Below are 24,290 nucleotides of genomic sequence, written 5' to 3' on the forward strand. Positions count from 1 at the left end.
AATTCAAAGTGTCTACTTAAACTGTGTTCCACTTAAGTGTCAAAACTGATTTCAGTGAAAATTCATTGAAATTTGAGAAATTCCATCTGGCGAGGATTCTCTTTTAGTATTGTTGTTCTTTCTTCTTACGCGGAGCCAGTTCGTTGAATATTTTTGAGCTGGAGAGAAGAGACAACTCTCTATCTCTATATCTCTCATTCCCGACAACTATTTTCCTATTTTTGGAGCCTCTCGCTCATGCATAATTTTCTTGTGTGGCCGTTTTTCATCGTTTCTCGTAGACAACTTCCTTGAAAACGAGGAGTACAATTCTCATAGAGTGCAATGAGGATCAACATTTAAATTACTGAAATGGAACGAAATTTCTAATTGGATTTTGAAAATCAGAAAAAGAAAAACTAAACTTGGAAGTAAATTGAATTTTGTTGGTTTAGTTCGAAATATCGAAAATTCTTTAGAAAACTTGAGACGGGAAAAAAACATTATTTACATTGAGGAGGATGAGATTTTTTGACCTGGGTCCGCCTCCTCACCCCAAAAAAGAACCCAAAACCCGTTTTCGTCACCTGAATGTCGCCTAGATCGTTTTACATTAACCTTGAACACAGAATGCATCACTCGTTGTGTCTGAGTTTTTAGACGTCTTTTACCTTATTTGAGAAAAATTCATTAGTAAAACATTAAAGCTTTTTTGCACAAGGAAGCCTAGGAGAAGAACCTCGCAACATTCCTCTTGGACCTCTTTTTTCTCGTGTCACTCATTTATTTTTTCGCTTCTCTTGCCCCTTTTTCTCCTTCCAGTTGGCTGACAAGTTGCTCAACTTGAAAAGTCACAAGGTTGTTCTGAAACAGGAAATTAGCTTTCTAAGTTTTCATGAAAAAAAAAACCTGAAAACAATGTCAGTTTTCATTAGCATTCTCTTCTCCCACTAGTTCTGATTCAGAATCCAACCCCCGCATCTATGTCCTTCTATTTTCAACAGAAGCACCCTACACAATAATCCTAACATTATTGCATCCAGAACCAGACAACATTGGTATGTATGTATTATATTTCTTTTTTTTCTCCCCCAGTAAAACGACTCTCAGTTTTTTTTTCAATTGTGCCACGCTTCAAGCTCATCCTCTTTGTCCATAACTTTCTTTCTCGTTCTGATTCTCTCCATTTCTCTATTAATGTTTCAATTTTTCAGATTGATGGTTCAATATTTGCTAATAACGGCGAACGTCGGATCACTGTTTGAGCCGGACGCTCGCCTGCACAACTCTTGGGTCAAAACTGTTGCTGATGTAGGTTTCAAATTTTCATTCTATTCTATTTCGGTTTTTTCAGCAAGTGAATGGAGTTGATCCATCATTCTTTGTAATTCATCTCCAGGAAACAGGAGGAAAAAAGTTCACGGAATGCTCAAAACAAGTTCCAATCATTATCAACCATCTCGCAAATGCACTTCCCAAATTCGATCTCTTAAGAGCATATGTGGACATTGACTACGAAGCAGTTGAATATACGGTATAATTGTTTGAAAATTTTTGATTTTTCTTTAAATTAATAGTTTCAGGCTCTCGGAGCATTATGCTTTATCAAAAGATCTCTATGGTCCAGTGTCTCACAATTCAATTTCCACACCAAGAAATACGAACAACTCATCAGCCCAACCGAAGTGGTTACTGAAGGCTTAGAGAACTATCCATACGTAATCAAGCACAAATTTCCAAAAGACTTCTGGCCTTCTATCAAATGGGGTCGCAAAGGATACATGCAAACTAGATGGAAAATTGCTAACAAGTGAGTCTTATTCAAATCCTCCATGTTACTGAATTTATTATTCTAGAGTATTCGACTTTGTGAACGCCCATCTCTTCCATGACGAATCCAACTTGGCTCCTATTCATGATGTACGTTTAGAATTTTGATTCAGTGTTTTCAATATTCAGTTTCTCAGAATCCAACACTCTACAGCGAAAACCGGAAACGAGCACTCGACTTTGTGCTCTCTGAATTGTCTGCGATGGAAAATGGCTGCACACCAATGCTTTTCGTATTTGGGGACCTCAATTTCAGACTCGACTCGCGCTCCTTCTTGAATGTAATGAGTGTCTTTTTTCTAAGAAAAAGCGAAGACGAGATGATTGTTATTTTCAGCGTCTCACCGAAAGCACCAATCCTCATTCAGTAGAACAAGAGCAGATGGGTTCTTTGGCCGATGGTCTCCAGGCCCAAAATGGCAATCTTCAAGTCGCCGCCCACCCATCTGAGAATCTTCGGAGGACAGTTTCCGCAATTGAGTTCCGCAGAGATTCAGACAGTGATGATAGTCAAAAGTAGGGAAACATGAAAGGGATTTCAAAAACAAAAATGGTATTTCAGCAGCTGTGTGCTCCGGATTGAAAAGAAGAAGTTCGATTATTTCAATCACAAAAAGCTTCTCGACGACTGGAAGTCCTACAGAGATGATGATAAGGAAGCAGAGAGTTTCAAGAGCATGTTCGAAATGAATATCAATTTTCCACCAACCTACCCATGGAGCGAGGACCCAGAAAACTCGGAAACGCTTATGAAAACCAGAGCTCCCGCATGGTGCGATCGTGTTTTAATGAACAAAGCTGCATTCAGTTTTGTGAAGGATGGAGAGCCAGCGTACAAATCTTTCGGAATGGAGACTTGCACTGGGGATCACAAGGTGAGAGTCATTCCAGAAATTAGGAAAAAACTAATCTTGAGTAATTCCAGCCTGTCATGTTGGCCTTCAACATCTAATACACCTCATTCATTGTTATTACCATCAGCCAGTCTTCCATACCATCTCGAAGCTACGGATATTCAATTACAAAAACTTGGCTCGCGTGGAAAAAATATATTCTCGTCATCCGGTTTAAATTCACGCCAGTCACCCGCCAAAATCAACTCATCTTTAAAATTCCATTTTCCATTTATTTCGCTTTTTCTCAATTTCTAATCTGCTAGTTTTAGATTAAGACTAGCTTTCTTTTTTGGTTCCATTTTTCATATATTGCACGGGAAACAGTTTGAATTCTGCACTTCTTTTTTTTCTAATTACAAAAACAACAACCTCATCATAATCGAAATTATTGTCCTTTTTTCAAATTTCTATTTTTCGGATTTCTCCTTTTTTTGCTTTCTTGTCTCTAGTCCTATTTTGCTTTGCTAATGATAATCTTGAGAAACAGTATCAAATTCAGAATAAAACAAATGGTTTTGATGAAAAAAGACATTTTACTCCAAAGTTAGATGAACAACCAAGATGGAAAAAGGATAAAAAAAAGCATTGCGAAGAGAAAAAAAATCGGATTATGGATTTTAAAAGTCTACAAGTTTCAGGTTTAATTTTACGCTACCAAAAAAGGTGATTTAATAGAGAAAAAAGAAGATTGCGATGTGGGACGGGGATCGGTGGAAAGTGTGTTCATCAGTCAGTTGTTCATTGTTGAATAGCCAATTGTGGAAGTGGGGCCTCGACGGTGAGAACTCCGTCAGTGGAGAGAGTCGACGAGATTTGCTCTGGGTTGGTGCCTCGTGGAAGAAGGAATTCCTGGAAATGAGAAAAATATTTAATAAAAAAACGTTAATACCAGAGTGAATACAAAAATTTTACTTAGGCCCGAATTCTCTCGGTTACTGGGATAGCTAGCAAAAAACTTTTAGCAAAGAATTTGCTTTTGATATTGTGTAAAATTATTTATCAGGGATATTTGTGATTTATTAGCATTTGATAGCCCTTACAGATACCGAGAAAACCGAGGTTGATTAAATCAAAATGGACTGCCAGATACATTCTAGTTCTAAATTTTGAAGTTTAAACAACTTTCAGCATAGCTTCAATTTTTAATATGTAAATACAGCAATTGAAGATAATTCACATAAATTGTGCTATTTCTGTTTTCAGTATTTGAAATTTTTCGCTCCGACCAAGGCTCATCCCTATGAAATAATAATATTCCAATTTACCTGGTTGTACTCTCTGAAGACGGTTCTCTGTGGAGTCTTCTCCTCGTGCTTAGCGTGGACGAGAAGACGATTGTCGATGGTTTTGACAGTCACCTCCTCTGGCTTGTAGTTGGCCACGTCGAATCTGCAAAAAATTAGGATAAATCAGAAATTCTTCTTTTATTTTTTTTGTTTAATCACTGGGAAAAAAAATCAATACCTGAGACGAAGAGTCTTTCCATCGCTCTCATCCTTGATGAGTGGACTCTTCAAGTTGTCCAAATATGGATCGTAGGTTGGACGATGAGCCATCAAGTCACTTGGTCCTGCAAAAAGAAGAATATAAAATAAAAGAATGAATGAAAAGCGCGAGGTAGGAGCACAAAAGAGGCTCGTCTCCGAGGTTTCGGCCCGAAATGTTGCCAAGCTGCCGGGGGCACCAAGGTTATCCGTCGGAGCATAGTGACGAGCAAGATGTGAATAAAACCATAGTGTAATAAATTCCGCTGTTCAAATTGCCAGTGTGAAAAGAAAATTGAGAGGGCCCTCTTTTCGAAAATTGGGAGAAGAGCAATAACAATGCAACAAAAAACAATGGACAAAGTTTTTTGTTCTGAAATTTGATAGGTCATATGCCCATATAGCCTTTGCTCTTTAGCATTCGAAAAAAAATGAGGAAATATTTTAAAAGAATAAAAACAAATAATTCGAGCATTTTTTGGAGAGGAAAAAATCCTGAAAAAACGGACAATTTTCGGAATTGTGCAATTGGGAATTTCCAACGTCACATTACTCTATACTTTAGGACCTTGACCCTTTTTTCTTCCTCCTTTCAAATGCTAGAAAATGCAACCAAAGTTAGAAGGACGGGAAAAGTTGAGCCTCTTCTTCAACTATCATGCTCACTTTGAGTATTGCTCTGATTGATGAGTTGGGGCGAGTTTAGGTTCAAAATGAGGATGAAATGATGTTTATGGGCATGGAATAGAGGGTAAAGATGAAACGGGCGTGAAAAAAGTTTTTGATGCCCTTCGCAGATAATTTCCGACGCTCACTATGATGCCTCTATTCCAATTTTCCATTCCATTTCACTCTCCGTCAAAATTCGGAAATTCTTCGAGATGCATTATCTTCAAAATGCGATAGAAATTTTATTCGTGTTCTCGAAACCAAATCAAAAATCCAGTTTGAAAAATATTTTCAAGAGAAAGCGTTAGGATAAGGGGTCGTCTCTGAGAAAACATGTTTTGCATGGCTAGTTATTCGGAACACGACAACAAAAAAAAGAGATGAAAAAAGGCGAAGGATGAAGAAGTGCCTAAGCATACATGCAGCCAAAAGAAGCACATTTTTTTTCTCATTTTGCTTCTTTTTGCTTGGTAACATTTTTGCAAAGTTTGTTTCGAATGTGCTGTTCCCAATCAGACGAAACTTTTATTTAAATATAAGAACTATTTTTGTAAAAACAAAAAACAATCTGCTCACCGTGGAATGGCTGAAGTGGAGCTCCAAATCCTCCGGTACGGTTCGATGACTCGTGGTGAGAAGAAGTCGTCGAGTAGGCGTTGTACGGTTGATTGGAAATGGCAGCCGGTGGTGGTGCGCCTCCGTTTGGACGATAACCTGCAATCATGAACCGTCGAACCTCTTTCTTCCCGACTTTTCACTTCTCCGCGCAAAATTGACCTTGTCTTCAGTGTTTCACTAATTGACGCATATAGTATGCCTTTTCGCGATTTTAGTACACTTCAATTGAAGGATTGGGAAAATATTGAAAATTGGAAAAAAGCGCCAATTTCTCAGAGAATGAAAAAGCGGTAAACGTGGATTCGTCAACAGAATTGGCGCAGTTCCAGTGCATTAGGCGCCGCGAAAATGAAATTTGGTCATCGAGGGTCCGGAAAATGACGTTGTTCTCGTTTTTTTCCTTCTTTTGTGTTCTGGCTCCGTCTTCTGGACGTTTTGCTTTTTTCCCATAACATCGTCAAAAGGCTTTCAGTCAAAATAAGTGGCCAGAATTGAGAGGGAAAGAAAAGTCATTTCTGCAGGCGACAACAACATTGGATAAACATTTATCCCCATTTTTTTCTGTTTTTTTGAGATGTTTACTAATGGATTTCTGATTTTTTTATTCTTATTACGAAAAACTAAAACATTTTCTGGACTAGAGAATATTGAATATTGGAGCTGAAATACAATACTGGTCAATAAGTTAGGAATTTTTACCATTTTAAGTGTGTGGGCACAACGGTTAAGTGTCCAATTTTCTTGAAATGTATAGAGGGGGGTAAAATAGGTTTACATTGAAAATTTTGCATTCACATAATTTTTTTGAAAACCCCCAGTTTTTCATCTTTTCACGAGTACAAAAACGTATGTCTTTCAGAAATCGGCAAATAGCTGGTAAACTAGGAATTCTCAGAAAATTCTGACAATGCATAGCTTTCAATCTAGATCTGTTTTACATCCTCTAATTTTTTCCAAGTGGTCTGAAATTTGACAGCCAAGCTCCAGACTCCTGAAAAATAACTGAAAATTGAATGAGAAATACAATTTTATATGTGTTATTGATTGGTACTGTATGAACTTTCTAATTTTAATATTTTTGCAAGCAACTGATACTCCATAAACCGTTCTCACCTTCAAACTCGCTGCGAAGGCGCTTCATCTCCTCTTCAACACGACGCATCTCCTGCTCGAAGCGATCGCGCATGTTTCCGAACTCATTGTCGATGACCGAGTAGTTGGAACGGTTGACGTCGATGCGGCGTTCCGACATTTCTCTGCAAAACTTGACAAAATTCCAGTATTTAAACGTTTTTCGATAGAGATAAAAACTCATATCAAATGATGACACCGTATAGGGTCGTTAAAGAACGTGCAAAGCTTCGCAAACAAAACCGTAAAACTTGAAACTTTTGAAATTGAAACGTCACGGGATGAAAAGAAATCGGAAAGAAAAAAGGACCGGAAACATTTTTGCATACCTGCGAGAATAGGAATAAGTACGAGAGGAGTGTGTTGATGGCATTATGTGAGATAGAGAATGAAAAAGTTTTTTATTGTGGCGGCGATGTATGAAGCTCTGTATAGAGCGGGACGCTTTCTTTTTCACTTTTGTACGGCTTGTGAAAGCATTTGGCAGAAAAAATATCGGTAGAGAGGAAAAGGAGAAAAAAGCATTTCCATCATCATCATCGTCGTCGTCAAAGCACATTCCAAAGTTCTGAATTATTGGAAAAAAAACGCTTTCTCCCGATTCCAGGAAGTGTGAATGTATTCTTTCCTATTCTTTCCTACCGTAGAAGCGAGTTATTTTCGCCGAAGCCAAAAATTTAGGTGAGTGGGTCGCACGGAGTTTTTCTAGAAGCTTTGAAAAATTATTTTTCCAATATTCAAAAGTGCGGTCATACGAAAGATTTTTAGATTAAGCTGGATGAGATGAGATTGTCTTTTTTTTGAGAATTTTCAGTAAACAATCACTCGAAAAATTCGAATATCACAGAGCATCAAGATCGGGAATTTAGAAACTTAGAAACTTAGAAACTAAAAGTGTTTTGAATATTCTGAATTCTACTGAGAAAAAAATATAGACCTTGCGTATTTCGGAAAATGACGCTATGAAATAATTTTCGGATAAAAATGAATTAGCTCCAAAGGGTATTAATGTCAGGAGGAATGAAATTGAGAACAAGATACTGAACAAACGGAAAAATATGAGCTCCCAATTAAATAGTGGACAAAGACTAGAGTGAGACGACTGAAACAGCAGCACATAAGAATATAAGAAGAGAGACGCATATGTGTTTGTATGTTGTGTAAGCTAACATCTTTGCACTCCATCCATCCCAATGTAAGAAATGAGTAAGGGGGGTTCACTGTCTTGAACTCAATATTTGTTGTTTAGTTTATGTGGGTGTTGTTAGGAGGGCCCGAGGGGGTGTAGATGAGCACCGAAATACTGCTGAGGGGTAAGAGGATATCAGGGAGCCAGCTGACAAAAAATTAGAGGTGCCCCGATGGCAAGACGAGAGGGAGGAGATGGGATTTGTCAAAGGACCCCATTTTGTTGTGTCCGAAAGAAAGCGCCAGGTCGACGCGCCGTGCTGTAATATCACAGCTGTATTCGATCAATTTTTGTTGATTTCTTCTTCTTCTTGTGAACGCAGAAGTGTTGAGAAGAAATCGGGATTGAATGAAGATGTATAAAACTGGGTTGAATGATAACAACATGCGCGCGTATTCAGCGTTCTACTTTGATTTACTGGCCAGACAGATACATTATGATGATAAACATGTAAACAATAAAATATGTAGCGTAGAATGCTAGTTGCATGATTCTAGAAACATCTCCGCTACTACCACTAAACGTATCTATGCAACTGTTCAAGGTGAGAATAGAGAGAAAGAGAGAAAGACAGTACAAGTACATCGGACGCCCCTTTTCATGGCCAATTCAAAATTCCTCCTCTTTCATCGAATCGTTCATCATACTTGATCCTCTCGTTGCTTACTTGTGCCCGTTTATCCGTAGAAAAAGACAAAAAGCAACGAAAAGACAAGTAAACATCACACGCGGGAATGCAGAATGTCCTGGCGGGAGAAGAGAGAAAAATTTGCGAAAAGAGTGTAGAAATTAGCAGAGAACTTTGAAAAAAGAGGGTGAAAAAGAAAAAAGGAATGAAAAATAGGACGGCGCACAGGTAATGATGCAAGAAGGGTATAGACAGAGTGAAATGGTGATGGGACTGACGATTGGATGATGATGCGTGTGTTTGGTTGGCGGGTTGCCCTCTACTGGTAATCTCCTTGCTACTGCTTACCTAGAAAAAAACGTTTCGGGAACTTTCTAGAAGCGAGGACACGGAACTGTACTTTAGAAAAAAATAGTGAGAATAAAACCTTTGGTCGCTTAATCGACCTAATTTGATATGAAAGAGAAAAGAGAGATGTGATAAGAAGAAGAAGTATATTTTTAAACGTATTGAGCGTTCTTCCTCACACGACTGTTTCGAAATTATTTCAAAAAATTTCACAGCAAAGCAGCAGAATGTTCTAGGCGCCTTCTAAAAAAATCTACCAAAAAAAGAGGATCAGGAAAACAATGACACTAAAACTGCTTCACAGCTTCTTTTATACAAGTATTATCACGTGTGGGTTTGATGCAATTATAATAGAAAACTACTAGAATAACACCCCCACCACACCCAAAAATTTGATGAGCCACACCTAGTTTTTAGCGATGAGCAAGAAAATTTTTATCATTTTTGAAGAAAGAGCCACAGGCTTCCGGTACTATTGTTTACTAAAAATGAAATCGGCATCTGGCAACTGTACTGGGTGCGATGGATTCCAGAGAAATCGAAATAGCACTATCAGGTCAGCAAAATAGGTTAGTTTGCAAAATAATAGCCCTCCTCAAACACAACAATACCATTCGAAAATTCGGCGGGCATATTCAAATTCAAAAAATGCGGCTCTCACTTTTGTGATGGTGACGAACAAACAATGAAATAAATAGAAGAGAATGAGAGTGTATTTGCATGATCGTGAATTTTTAATGTTGTCCATACACAACAAAATCCATCCGTTTTGGGGTCAATGATGACTAGGCGTCAGCATGATGGCACCAGTGATTGTGTTGACACTGACAACGCTCTTATTGAGTTAGCACAAAAAAGTTTCTGAGTTGCAGGGAGAGAGAGAGGAAGGAAGCACAGCGGATGAGGGGGGGGGGGGGGGCGAAATAAAAAATAGCACAGTGAAAAGACAAACAGTTTTGCTCTCTCTCTCTCTCTCTCTCTCTCTCTCTCTCTCTCTCTCTCTCTCTCCCTCTCTCTCTCTCTCTCTCTCTCTCCCTCTCTTCCTGTTTCCGATTTTACCGTTACCAAAGCATTTGGAATTAACTCGAAATGCAAACAGAAGACAAAAGAGAAGAGGTTGTGTTGATTCATATGCTTCTTTTTTCTGCTAATCAGAACGAAAAATGAAAGTTTTGGAGCTAAAAAGAAGAATTTAGACAATCTTCATTTTCTCAATTTTCTAAGGCATGTCTGTGCAAGTTGTTTAAAACGGAATTTGGAATAAAGAAAATTTTGAAATTCCGAATATTTTTTTGGAATATTTCAGATTTTTTCAAATGAAGCAGAGCCCTTTGAACTACAGTTATTCAAAAACTCACGCGGAAAATTTTCTTTGCGAGTCTCCAGCGGAACTACTTCGGAATTACAATTTTCTTTTTGATTTTTTTGAAATTGTTTGTCAATTTTATACCAATCAATTTTTGCTTTTGTGATGAGAAAATGGGATTATGAATTTCTAAAATTGTTCAAAATCGGATTATTTTAAAATTAGGAACTTTTCTACATCGGAATTATCCGAAATTCAAAAATTTTCTTTTATAAAACTTAATATTCCGAAATGCTTGAACTCAAGGAATTTTTGACACTGGAAAATTCCCAAAAAGCCATTCCGAACATCACGGAGACTGTGCAAGTCATAAATTGTTGGAATGGAAAACATCATGGTTTCTAAGAATATACAAAAAAGGTCCCAAAATACTTTTTTGTCTTCAATATAAACTTTTGAGTAGTTCCAACTTCAGAGCCAGTAAATTCAGAAATTCTAGAAAGTCCAATACAACAAAATCACTAAGATGTATTCAATCAATTATGTTTCACTCTACCAGTTTTGGATACCATTTTAAACATTCATTCAGTAGATTATTACAATTAAAAAATCGTTTATACTAGTCAAGGATCTAGTCAAATCACTGTGACCATTTTGAACGAATTAAAACTGAAACAATTCAATTATCAGTCAAAATTACTGGATGGGAGAGGTTGATGGGGGAAGAGCGGGGAATAGGAAATTTTCGGCAACTTGAAAAAAAATGGAAAAAAAGAGTTTGGATTTCCGTTTCGACGACACAATTGCATGAAACCGAATGAAATGAACACAAGAAAGTGAAAAACACAAAAAATGAACAGAATTTAGAAAACTGTAGAAGAACACTACATAAATAATTAAAGTGTGCATTGTGAGGAGAAGTTTTAGGGAGACAGAGAGGGTGGAAGAAGGAGGAAGGAAATGAAAAATGACTCCCAAAAAGTGTAGCAATAGGTATACTGTGATAATTTTAGTTTGTGTTAAAAATTGTGAATTGGTATTAAGGATTTTTCCCGATGAAATTACTGAAAAATGGTTTCTTTTCTATTACTCGTGATCTATTTCAGAATAAAAATTACGCAAAGTTTTCTAGATGTGTGACATTTTGTCTTGAAGGGATTCAAAATTGATAATCGAAGAAAAAATGTTGAGATGGGAGACTGAAGTAGCATTAAGTACCAACTTTTGAGATTTTTCAGAGAAAAAAAGATTTTCAACAAATTTGAATTACACGTAGGTGGACAAATCATAAATACAATTATGCGTTGTTCGCCTCATTGATGCTTTTCTTGGCGGCGACGATCAGATAGTACAGCGATGCTAGTGGTTTGGCACAACGGAGGAACTGATGAGTGAGTAGTTGACTGGCCGACCAACGTTTCTCCACTAACACTTCCAGTGCGGAATCGACAAAGTCCTGAAAAAAGATGATAAAGGGATACTTTAGAATGCTGTGGCAGTTGACTCATGTTCCTCATAACTGTACAAGTGTGAATCACACAAAAACCGGAAATCATACCTTGAACACTGGACTCATTGTGTCTCTTCCCGGGAAATCTGGCTTTCCATTGGTTGCAATCAAGTAGATGGCCTTAAATGAAATTGTTTGTTGAGTTTTTTATTTTATTATTGCTCTATGTCAGCCAAGACTGTCGGAAACAGCCTCGATTTTTTTGTTTGAAATAACTCTGGGATAAGTAGGATTCGGCGGCCTAGCCGCTCTTGAAATTTTTGTTTCGGAAAAATGGACGATTTCGTCCACAGCAATCTGCTTGAAATCCGGGCCACGGGCTCTGTGTTCGACAGTTTTGGTGTCACTACGACAATTATCACATAAGCCTCTTACCCTCAATGGGTTCTCATTCAAGTATGGTGGTTCCCCTTCGACCATCTCGATAGCCATGATACCCAGAGACCACACATCGACTTTTGGTCCGTATTGTTTGCGGGTCACCACTTCCGGGGCCATCTGGAAAATATTCAAACATTAATTTCCTTCGCTGCCAGTTTTTCAATTTCCTTTCCCCGTCTGTCTATTTCTGATCACTTACCCAGTATGGAGTTCCGACCATCGTCGTGCGTTTTCTTTGTTCCGGTGACAGTTGAGCACAGAAACCAAAGTCAGCTGGAAAATTAATTTCGTCTAGTTGATAGTTGGAAAACATCGGTACCATTTTTGATCATTTCAAGAAAACAACTCACTCAATTTGACAGAACCATCCATTCCAAGTAGAATGTTGTCCGACTTGATATCTCTGTGAATCACATGACGACTGTGCAGGAACTCAAGAGCTTGCAGCACTTCTCTGCACACTGCAGCAATAATTCCATCCTCCATTTGACACTCCGTGACAACATCCGTGAGTGATCCTCCGGCTAGATACTCCATCACAACCCACAACTCCTCGCAAACCAAATACGAATCCAAGTAGTTGACAATGTTGGCGTGCTTGTTCTCACGCATCACCAGGATTTCGTTGATGATCAACTCCTTCTTCGGCTGATCTTTCAGGTTCATCTGCTTGATAGCGACTTCTGCTTCTGTGCTGATTTCAATAGCAGTGTACACTGATCCTGAAGCTCCCGACCCGATTTTGTCAACTTTTCTGTATTTTCTATCTGGGTTTCCAATAGAGACAATTGTTCGAAGCTTAGCGAGAACTTCAGCGTCCGTCATCTTCTTCTTCCCTTTTGGACCACGAGCCTGAACTCCGAATTGACCATTCTGGAGGGAAAGATCCGGAATCTTTTCTTCCTCCTCCTTGGGTTTTGTGTACTGAAAACGAGATACTTTATGTTTGAAAGCAATTTTTATTAAACTTACGATGCTCAGCGTCCGTGCCGGTCTGTCTGGAATTGCTGGTGGAATGATGTCCGCTGGTGATTCTCCGTGTGGGACTGGAGGTGGTGCATAATTTTGGAACAATATTGGTCTATGCGTATTCCAAGAATTACGTAGGCAAACCGAAAAAAATGTTAGTAAAACACCCCCTTTCCGGAGGCATACTGGATCGATTTTCATTGACATTGAATACATTTGGAGGGATTTCTGGCTTGCTGTGGTATCCCAAGTTATTGATACTCGTTGTCATAGAGTTCATCGTTCGTGGATCGTGAATTTTATTGCCATGATATGGGAGAGAAGATGTTCTATTCGGTTGTGGGTTCAATCCATACGACGGTGTCCGTTGTGGGGCATCATTTATAAACCCTGTAGAAGAAAGAGCTCGTTTAACAAGTTTTGCCCCCCCCCCCCCGTGGTAAACTCACTCATATCGTACTGCAACCATTTCTGACCGCTGCTTTCTCCTTGTGTGTAGTATTTGAGAGCGTCAAGAACGGCTTGTGGATTTTGTTGTTGTTCTTGCTTTGAGATCTGCGAATCTGTGAGAAGACGAGCCCATGCTTCTGGCATTCCCTGTAATAACAAGTTAGTTTCAATGGGTTAGTAGTAAATAACGTATTTGCGACTAATATGACGTAACAAGAAAGCCAAGTTCTAAGAGAGAAAGTGTTGGCAGTCGCAATCTGTTTGCATCCACTGAAATTGATTTCAGCTATCTTAACATACCAACTTTCTACATACGTTCACTTACTCGAGCCATAATTATTAGGGAAAGTTAGTTTTACGAGAAACAACTCAAAAACTCTATTGTCACCAAAAACAACTGGGTATAAAAAGTAAAAGTAAGTAGTAGTTTTCAGTTTTTAAGCTCACTATTAGCATTCACTCTACTAACGATAATCTGGTATGATTAGCGATACTACGGCGTGGTGCCCGGCGACAACGCCTCTCGTCCATCATCATCACAAAAATTTGAATGCTTCTCAGTGAGTTTGGGAAACTAGAACTGGGTTGGAAGACTTACAGTGAATTCTCCGGTTTTGGGATCGTAGCCGACATGAATTGTGTGCTCGAAATTACTGGGTCTTGAGATCACTGGCTTCTCTGCTGCCTCCTTCTTATCCTTGTTCTCTGAAAATGGTACAAGAGGTTGGAAAAGGTTGACTATTCGAGACTATAGATTACTTTTCATAAACGGGTTAGGCATCGTCTTCTTCTTTTTCGTTACTTCTGGCTCTTTGGGCAATGGCTTCAATCCGACGACCTGAAAAATTGAGTTAGTCAAACACATCAGAGGAGGAGGGGAGATGGAAAAAAGAGAGATTGGGGGTGGCTGGGAGGAGCAACACGTGCATCATCTGATTTGGAAGAAGACTCTACGAAAGTTGTTGGCGAGGGAGCGATACCCTCTTCTGCCTCTTTTCCTAATGGGGCGGAGGAGGGTCAACTTCTCCATCTCCTCCAAACTCCCATTGAAAATAATTAATTACCTGATTTTCCCGTGTTGCTGAGCTGCTGAAACGAATCGGTGGTGCTGGTGGTTTCTCATCGTAAGATGAGAACGCTTTCATATCGGACAGTCTGAAAATAAGACGATGATACGTGAGGAAGTATTACAAATAAGAAAAAAAGGCAAATTGAGGAATACAGTAAGCGACAGAGTCACAAATTAGGAATAATTGTCTAGCTATCGAAAACTGTTTATGTTTCCTCATGAATAGAGTCATCAAATGGGAGCTAATATGAAGTTATAGAGCCAAAACATGTGGATTCTTAAAAATGGAGAAAAGGCAGATTGCTAGTCGCCCCACACTTTCACTCAAAAAAATGTTGGATGACTAACAAAAGAGGGAAATTGATAGCGGAAATGATGTAAAAGGGACATGAGTAACCTTATGAAAACGGGACTTGCTTTTTTATTCCAATATGGCTATGGGAAAGGAAATGAGAAAGAGATCTAGAAGGGAGTCGATGGATGAAAAACGGGTAAAAATTCTATATGAAAAGCAAATGTTTCTCTTTTTTTTTTCGCCACTTCTCATTTGCATTATTGCTTCCAAAGAGTCGCGTATTTCTTTCTTTGTTGCCAATGTTTGACGTGAGTTTGACCGGCAAAAGATGGATGGCTTTTTGGTTTTTGTTGGAAAGAGAGATTTCGAAGTTTAAAACAGATGATGAATGATGAATAAACTGGGCTTACAGAAAGGAACAACAGTTTTTGGTGGTTTAGAGGAAATAAAGCACTAAAAGTGAGAAAGTGATATGAGTCATGCATGTTTCACTTCATTTTTTATCAGACGTTCACTTTCACATTTTCCGCATGCGTCAAAATGATTTTTGCGTGTGTGGGTGGTTTTTCACACTCTAAAACCAAAAAATAAAACAACATCAGTAGTAAGAGTAACACAAACTATGCAATTGAGAACGAACGAAACGACGCGTGTATGCGTTCGAAATTCTTTTCTAGTAAGTTACGAGGTGCAATGATGTTGGAAAACTAGTTTTAGGGAGAAGAGAAATAAAATTGTTGGACGCATACAGGTGAGTGGAAACGTATTACTTTTCACTTTAGTAGTGTGGCTGGAAGTGGTTTGAAACGGCAAGCAAATTGGGTATGAAGCCGTTCAAATGTAAAATAAAAAAAATGACCTGGTGGTAGGATAGAATAGAATAAGAGCTGAAAGTAATAGAAAATGACTGAGTACTTCATTTTGCGAAATCTAATTCAGATCTACCGTTAACGCTTCAATAGAAGTCCACCACTGTTGAATGAATTGATTCGTTTCTTTCCTAAAATATCAATTAACTGTCATCTGATGAAATATTGGGGGTACGACGAATTCGAACGTTTTCAAAATCGAACAGACCTAAAATCGAACAGATTCAATTCAGAGACTTTTCGATATCTTTTAAAGGAACAAAGTTAATTGATCTCAAAGCTGACCGTTTGGGTAAGCTTGTATTAGAAAAATACGAAAACAGAGGAAATACGAAAACAAACTATGTTTAATATAATTTTGACCGTTTTTTTGATTGACTTTTTGAAATGTCTTAGACAAACTTAAGCAAATGGGTTCAAATTTGAAGGGTCCAGTGCAATTCTATGTAGTATTTTTTCTTACGAATCCGGACGTTAGTAAACAATGTATAGTTCTGGCATAGATATATGATGAACACGTGCTTTTCAGTTGATTTTGACTATTTTGAGGCGTCTGGAGCTCTGCCGTTAATTGTCCGGAAAATCCTAGTTTCCAGCTATTCGACGATTTCTGAAGGACACCCATTTTTCCTATTTTTGTACTGAAATGTTAGAAAAAAGTGTCTTTCGGAAATCGGCAAACAACTGATAAACTAGGAACTTTCGAAAATTCTATGAATGCAAAGTTTTTAATCTAGGTCTGTTTTACAACCTTCACAATTTTCAGTGATCCGACAATTGACAGCCGAGTACCAGACTCCCAAAATCAACAAAAAAAGATTTTCCATACATTCATGGCCAGCACTGAAACAGCAATGATGTTTGTTTCCAACCAGGATTAATTGCGAAAATTTCAAATTTCAAAATTTTTAGATTTTTCTTCCAAGCAAAAACCAAAAACAATCATTTCGAAATCGAATAAAACTGATTTCAACGATTTTTTGTTCCTAAAAAGGTTCTGACTCATAACTGAATTGATTTCTAGAAGCTTAGAAATTTGAAAACGATCCATTCAAAGTTCAAAAAATGGTTTGAAACCTTGATATTTGCCAGAAATGCAAAACGGCATTTGTGTTTGTTCTGAACGCACCTTGTCCGAGTGTTATCAGTTTAGGGGAATCAAGAAAAAAGGGGAAGATAGAAGAAGAGACTGTGAGATAACTAGTACTGCCCCGGAGGTTGCCGGGATTGCGGGAAAAAGACCGGGAATTGATAAAGAGCCTACAAGTACGGAAGGTTAGAGCGAGAGGGCTGGAGGATGTCTCTGGAGATAAAATCAATCGATAGCGGTCAAATGAAGGAGAACACACACACACACAGACAAAGACATACGCACACACGTTTACACGGGAAGAACCTATGGAGGGGATTGAAAGGAGGGAGTAAGAGATTGGAGTAAAAGAGATAGCGAGAACTTGGACAACGAACCTAACATCTCGACCCCGACACTTATCATTTGAACAGAAAGCTGAGCACATTGGTGTATCCCAAGTTTTTTGCTCATTTCCCTGATAGATGAGCAATACAGTAACAAAACGTTTTGACAAGCAAAAGTTTCTAAGTATTCGAAATATATTTCCTGGCCGCTCCCGACACAACCGAATGAGCGAATCCAGTTTCTTGATTTTTGTTTGACATTTGTCTGATATATCTTGCCGAGAAAAGTTGCGCAGTGTGGGTTAGGGGCACCAGGCGCGATCGACAAGAATAATTTTTATAAAAGAACAGAGTGAGATCGTTAGAGGACTTTGATTAATCTAATTATAAGAATATATCATCAGTTTTGAGGACGATGGAAACAAGAGTCAAATTGCGGGAATAGGAAGACCCGGGAGTAAAGGGAAAGATCCTATCACCGTGTCATCTCAATCCTCGCCTTGCCCTCGGGGGGTTTCACTTTCATTTTGGATACATGAAACCTTCCTGTGTTTGTGTATGTTATCAATATATCTATATATCAAGCACATTCGTACACAGGACGATCACTCACTTATTCATTGAAATGTAGCGAGAATTCCCCCCTAAACACTTCCTTTCAAAAAACTAGTTTTGACCTCCCCTGTCGTTTCAAATTTGGATCAATCTTATATCAATTATTGTTTTCTACTTGATAACAACGGTATTCTTTAACAATTAATAAGAAAAAGAATTTCCTGGAAATGCGGACAAGAAGATCGAAATGTTTGTTCAAAGTTCAAGAAAGTAATGGAATTGCTGGGAGGACGGAAATATGAGAGTTCTTGTGCCAAACTATTGAAATTGCAAAAAAAAACTTGGGTAGGCAAACAAAATGTTTGTGTATTATTTAAGAAACACAAGGATACTTTTACAAGATAAAATAATCGTGAAGGGTCAAACAACCTTTATCTCTGATAGGGAAATTAAGAAAAATGATTTTTCTCAGTTACAATAAGATATTAAACGTAAAAAACAGAATTTCAGCAAAACTATGGGATGTTTTTAAAGCTCTTAGGATGGATCCCCAACATCAGTTACATTACGGGCCACCAAGATATATAAAAACATACTGTCACATTACTTTTAGTCATTTTGACCATTTTCAATGATCTGGAGCTGGGCTGACAAGTTTCCGGTCATTTAAAACATTTTGGAGGGTGTAAAACAGACCGAGATTGGGAACATTGCATTTTCTTTGGATTTTTCGAACATACTTGGTTTTCAAGCTAATTGCCGATTTCTTTTTTTACGTTTCCAGTACAAAAATTTGCACAATACTGAGTTTTTTCAGAAATAAGTTCAACATTTTCAAACTAAGGTTGTTTCACATCCTCTGAAATTTTAAAAGTGATTGGTAACTTGACAGCGGAGCTACAGAATCCTGAAATGAGTCAAATTGGCCAAAAACCAACTGAAAATAATGTTTTTGTATCTTTTTGACTCAAAATTTCCAAAGATCGAATTGATTAAAAAAGATCTAACTGATTAAAAAATAAAATTTCACGGAATTGTCATTTGAAAAAAATCAACATTGAGGCTAACTCAAATTATCAAGCCGGCAGAAATTTTCAAAAAATTGATTCATGTCGCACGATTCAAAAGTTTAAAATAAAATGTTATGTCAGTTTCTAGAAATGTTCTCACATTTTTTTGAAAACTGAGCACGTTTCAAGTATAAGCCGCTTCAAAAATTTTGTGCAACGATCAGAACCAATAGATAAGAATTCTTATACTGCTCACAAAAAAACGTTTTTAGGTTACCAAATACGCCTGACTATGCAAAAGAAACAGAAATAAGATTCTCGGACAACTTCTTCTATGAATGGGTTATGTAAACAGATGATGATTGGGGGTGGGTAGTGGTGTGCACAGCCAGTCCGCAGAGAAAGGGCCCTTTCAACTTCCACCATCGTCTTGTGTCTCTATGAAAAGGTCACTTGCGACGGATTGGTGGATTTGTCTAATGTCTCTCTCATCTCTTGTATCATCATCATCCTCCCCATCAGTGGGAAAGACAGGGGACCATGTTTATGAGACAAGAGCGTGTGAGTAATGAGTGTTTTGGAGCATACTTTCAAAGATTACACACATACACACAGACAAACACAGATTTCTCCTTGAAACGAGAGAAAAGAACAGAACGGATACGAGAATTGTTATACATTCCAGGCATTGTTCTGACAAGGTTCCAGAGACCATTGTGAACTTGAAGGATGAAAAAAGTCTCAAGGATAACTTGCGGCAATTGAACAGAAAACCCCCTCGAGAGATAGCATGCATTCGAAATTACGCTGTTCCGAAAGGTCACAAAAGAGGCACATTTAATGAGAGTTTTAAAACTATAAAACGGAGGACAATCGGCACTTTTTTTTGATTTCATCTTGTATCCTTTATGAATAGGGACGAATGCTTCATACACAAACACAGCCAATTTCCAAACTAAACAAACTATTTGAAAATTTTACCCGCGAAATCTGGTGTAATACGGAATGGATTGAGTGGGTCTATGTGTGTGTGTGTGTGTGGTGGTAGTGGGGGACTAAGTGGAAAGTGCACCGGCAGAGTAAATGGTTTGAGAACGAGCGATTCGGAGAAAATAAAAAACCGGATTTGTTTTAGAGGGTTGGTAACCTTTTATATCACTTAAGCGCGTATGGGATTGGGATTTGTGGTTGAACTCATGATCTGGGAAGGAAAATGTTTTGACAAGAAAAAGAAAAAGATGAGACAAAAAGGAGAAATTGGGATTCGAACAATTTTCATTTATTTTTCAAGGGTCAACAGCTGGCATCTCAGAAAAACTCAGAAAAAGCTTTAGACTGACCTTGGACATGAAACAAGTGGACAGATGTATGTATAAATCAATACACAAGATGTGTAAAGACAAGGAAAGAAAGAGGGAGGGGTAGTTGGTCCCTATATAATTAAAAACAATGAATTTATACTCTACAGAAAATTCACTTACTGATTATCACAGGTCCTACTTCTTCGAGAAACGCAACAAAAAATCCGTTCGATTGGTCGCATATGTTCCGGAAATGTGAAGGAACACCACAGGAAATTGGGAACCTTTTATTTGAAGTGCCCAATGTGTGTATACACAACGCACAGTGTACTTGCGGACTGTGCATCACATCTGACGACATCTTGCTGGTTTTATTATTTCTTGCTTATTTCATGTTCATTCTGTCGCATAGTTTGCTATTTATTGCTCAATCAAAATTCGCATTTTTTCAGATGGATTTTTTCATGAAATTTGCAAAAAGTGATGTCGGACAAATGGCGATGAACACCGTCAGACAGAACGTTGAGGAAAGAATCAGAGAATACGCCGACGCACAGCAAAAAGCAGCCGGTTCAACGTCTCAACCACATAATCCACAAGCTCAGTCGATGGTGAGGTTTGGAATCTGAAAATTTTATGGATAAAAACTCTGATATAGTTGTTATGCAACATTTTGTCGACGCCACGCAAAAACCAATCACAGCCAATATCTCACCATTTTTTACGAAAATGATTGTCTTGAAAGCTGTCAATCCCATAAAATCAAAAAAAAAATCATGTTTTTAGTGGCCAGGACCAGTCGATAAAACTCTGTACTTCGCTGTCGACAAGAAACTCTCGCCCAGTTTCGCGATTGCCAAATATGGAGACGGTTTTGCACTGGTGTACATTCCAACTAACTACGTGAGACTTTTAACAACAAACTCCCAGCGAAAATCTATGTTTCAGATTGTCTATTTCCACAAAAACGTATCCTACATTGACGATCTTGAATATTTATGGAAGGAATACGACGATTGTCTTCAGGAACTGACTAATCCGATGAACGTTGTCAATGACATTGTGCCCATGATGCTGAGAGAGAAGGAGATACAATCGGAGTGTGCCCCGGTGTTTTTCGCTATCATCGCTGGCTTCACCAAGTATATCAAAGATCAGAAAGAGAAAGCTGGAATGGGGTAAGCTCTCATAGCTATCAAATCGGAAAAAAATCGATAATTTTAGATTCTCAATGTCAAAAGTGAACCGTCGAGGCGATACGCCAGTGCATGTCGCTGCTCAATATGGATCTGCTGGTCTTGTCCAATTGCTGTGGGATGAGTGTTTCGATCCACTAGTCAGAAATAACGATGGACACACTATTCTGCAAGCGGCGAGGTCTCGCCCGGATATTGTAAAGGTTGTTAGCATTAGTTTTATTCTGTGTGGCAAACAATAATTCACTTTCAGTACATCAACAGCCATGTCAAAAGTGAAGTATGCGATCAGATGATTTTGTTGGCTCAAAATCAACCAAAACCGGATGAGCCAACGTATCCCAAGTCTTTTGAGACTATCCTAGGTAAGAGGACTCGTAGGAAGCTTAACAGATAGGAGAAAATATTGGCACGATTCAATTTAATTGACTTTAATTTAAATTTGAGTCTTGAAACGACGCCCAAAACCACAGTGGAATGAAAATTGGTATTCCGAAGCTTATCATAACAAAACAGTTTAATTCTGAAAATCCGCTCTTGTAAATAACCATTCGATTTTCATTTCAGAGTATACCATTAAGAACAACCTCCCTCATTGTCTCTTCACCCCAGCCGATATTCTCAACAAAGCTCAATTTTCATTCCGTGACTTGGAGACGTGAGTTGGTTTTCAAATTCTTAGTTTTCACTTGCTTAACTTTTTTCAGAGTGCTCCGCATCCTTTACGTTCAAGACTCTAAATTCCTTGGACGCCTTCACAATTCCAAAAACGTTTTCCACAGCTTTGACACTTTCCCTGTACAAGTAATTTCAACAAATGTTTTATGTATCCAGTTAATTATTGTTCTTACAGCACCAGAAACTGCTACTGAGCTACGCCACGGAAGAAATGATAAACACTCGAGATTCTGAAGGACAGTCTCCGATGCACTATATCGGTACAACTCCTGACTCCTTATTTTCTAGTCATTGATTCCGCATATTTTCAGCAAAGAAAGGAAACCTCGCCAGCTTCATTCTTCTCTGGTCTCACGGTGCCGACGTCAACATTCAGGATAAGAAAACTTTATATCCAATGGACTACGCTCTTCAACGTGATGATGTGGATATTGTCAAGGCGTTTCTTGCATTTGACGGAAAAGCCAATGAACTAGTGTTGAATAGTGTCATGAAGAGCAGGAAGAAATCCGCAGAAACTCTCCAGAAGCATTTTAAAGCACTCGAAGAGGGAAAGGGGCAGAGTCTCAAACATGATAATAGTAAGTAACTTTTTCAGCTGTAATCAAATTCAAAATTTTGTTTTTCAGAGAATCCAACTCATCGTCGTTGCCAAAAATTCCCAGACCTCTCCAAAAATGACGGTATTGTACTTTCTATTGATGGAGGAGGAATGAAAGGAATTCTGGCGCTTCAGTTGTTGAAGGAGATCGAGAAAGTGGTCGGAAACAAGTTTTTGGGATGGTTCAATCATATCGGAGGTACATCCACTGGATCAATGATTACTCTCGGACTCGTCAAATACGGAAATATTGATCATGTGATCAGACAGTACTTCCGAATGAAAGTGAGTCATGGTTAAATACTGGAAATGCACTTGAGTTTTTTAAATTAACGAACTCATTTTTTCCCGCCGAACAAAATTTTGAGAATAACGCAAGACCGGAAAACACGATGTTATTTAAATTGGAATTGAAAATTAATACTGCGAGAATTATTCAGAGAACAAGCGTAGAAAATCAAAAAAATGCCAACAATTGTGGCAAATAATTCGGAGGGTACAAAAATTTGGGGCTCATTGGGGTACAAAGCAATTTAGGGGTACAAAACCTTCAATTCGGGTGTACAACACCTGAAAAAGGCTTAGTTTTGTACCCCCTGAATTGTGAATTATGTGCCCCTAAATCATTTTGTACCCCGTTGTGCCCCCGAATTGTTGTACCCTCCGAATTATGTGCCAAAAATTGATTTGAAGGAGAGGAGACAGGATCGTTTAGAGTTTTTTTGCTGGATTCGAATAAAAAGAAAACATAATTTTCAGTACTCATGTTTAGTTTTCATGGAAAATAATCAACACTGCCCTCAAATGTATATTTTTCAGGATGACATCTTTATTGGATCTCGCCCGTACTCTGGAGAAGGTCTCGAAAATGCTCTCCTCAACGAATTTGGACGTGACACTTTAAAACAACTGGGCGAGAAGAAAAACATCCGAATCTCGATCCCAGTGGCTCGTGTCGACATTAGTCCACCGCAATTGTACATGTTCCGTAGTTACGACGTCAACGATACCACATTTGATCAATCGTCTCTGAAACCAGCATGGGGTGCTGCGAAAGTGGTCCGAGCATCATCGTAAGTTTTCGTTCTCTAAGTTTGAGCATTGCTCAAATTTGAGTATCTTTTCAGTGCAGCTCCGTCGTTCTTCCCGCCGGTGGACGGCAAATTTATGGATGGTGGACTTATCGCTAACAATCCAGCCGTCGACATTTTGACCGATTGTCAGAGATTGGAATTTGAGAGAAATGAGCGGAACTCGACGAAGATTATTGTTTCGATTGGAACTGGTGCGATGGAGAAGAAAATCGAGAATATTGATTTGATGAAACCAACAACGATGGGAGGTATTGTGAACACGTTCAATCAGATCATGCACCTCAAGGATGTTTTCATCGAACAGGTAACTAGATTTTGGATTTTGCACCCCCTAAAATTCTGCATACTCCAAATTGTTTGCCTTATTAAGTTTATTTTCGACGTTTCAATAATTTTCTAACGGCGAAATATATCAGGGAATTGTCTTTCAGGCTTTTTTTGAAAAGTGAAAAATGATTCGTCTCATCTCAAACATTTCCCAGTCCAATACCATCCTCTCTTTCAGCTAACCGCCGCCGACGGTGTCACAGTAGAGCGTGCCCGCTGGATGGCTGAAGCCATGGGAATGGCTTTCTTCCGTTTTACACCAAGCCTCGAACTACCGGTTGCTATCGACGAGAAGGATGACTGCGCGTTGCTAGACGCTATGCTTGCTGTCAAGGTAACGTTCGCCCTCTTTTTATTTTTCAATTTCTTCTTTTGCAGTACGAATCGATGACAATGCGCAACGACATGCTCATGTTGGCTTCAATCCTCAAGTAGATGTCCTTGATAGACATTCTCCAGAAAAATGTATATTCCATATTTTAGTTGAATTT

General features: G+C 38.5%; 4 protein-coding genes across 4 annotated transcripts; 2 read left to right on the forward strand and 2 right to left on the reverse strand.

Annotated features, from left to right (window-relative positions):
* Positions 1–1,197: 1,197 nt before the first annotated feature.
* Cbr-ipp-5 lies at positions 1,198–2,761 on the forward strand (the record flags this gene model as incomplete). The annotated part of the gene is made up of 8 exons (XM_002644753.2): positions 1,198–1,290; positions 1,334–1,513; positions 1,563–1,789; positions 1,836–1,899; positions 1,947–2,090; positions 2,147–2,325; positions 2,372–2,684; positions 2,735–2,761. 8 exons carry the CDS (start codon positions 1,198–1,200, stop codon positions 2,759–2,761), a joined length of 1,227 nt encoding a protein of 408 aa, XP_002644799.2.
* A 682-nt stretch (positions 2,762–3,443) lies between these two features.
* Positions 3,444–6,728, reverse strand: Cbr-hsp-25 (the record flags this gene model as incomplete). Its single annotated transcript, XM_045239789.1, has 6 exons — positions 3,444–3,554; positions 3,971–4,094; positions 4,170–4,275; positions 5,435–5,594; positions 5,742–5,899; positions 6,590–6,728. 6 exons carry the CDS (start codon positions 6,726–6,728, stop codon positions 3,444–3,446), a joined length of 798 nt encoding a protein of 265 aa, XP_045095527.1.
* A 4,647-nt stretch (positions 6,729–11,375) lies between these two features.
* Cbr-pak-1 lies at positions 11,376–14,533 on the reverse strand (the record flags this gene model as incomplete). The annotated part of the gene is given in 12 exon segments (XM_045239790.1): positions 11,376–11,534; positions 11,637–11,708; positions 11,964–12,086; positions 12,169–12,242; positions 12,320–12,893; positions 12,942–13,050; positions 13,106–13,328; positions 13,388–13,535; positions 13,987–14,093; positions 14,148–14,295; positions 14,307–14,369; positions 14,453–14,533. 12 exon segments carry the CDS (start codon positions 14,531–14,533, stop codon positions 11,376–11,378), a joined length of 1,881 nt encoding a protein of 626 aa, XP_045095528.1.
* A 5,612-nt stretch (positions 14,534–20,145) lies between these two features.
* Positions 20,146–24,234, forward strand: CBG14819 (the record flags this gene model as incomplete). The annotated part of the gene is made up of 14 exons (XM_045239791.1): positions 20,146–20,271; positions 20,356–20,514; positions 20,690–21,081; positions 21,128–21,305; positions 21,353–21,464; positions 21,667–21,757; positions 21,807–21,903; positions 21,953–22,037; positions 22,089–22,358; positions 22,407–22,663; positions 23,198–23,451; positions 23,506–23,776; positions 23,978–24,133; positions 24,178–24,234. The coding sequence occupies 14 exons, from the start codon at positions 20,146–20,148 to the stop codon at positions 24,232–24,234; spliced, it is 2,505 nt and encodes an 834-aa protein (XP_045095529.1).
* Positions 24,235–24,290: the final 56 nt, after the last annotated feature.

This window comes from Caenorhabditis briggsae (genome assembly GCF_000004555.2).
Source record: "Caenorhabditis briggsae complete genome, chrX, whole genome shotgun sequence".
NCBI classification, from domain to species: domain Eukaryota; kingdom Metazoa; phylum Nematoda; class Chromadorea; order Rhabditida; family Rhabditidae; genus Caenorhabditis; species Caenorhabditis briggsae.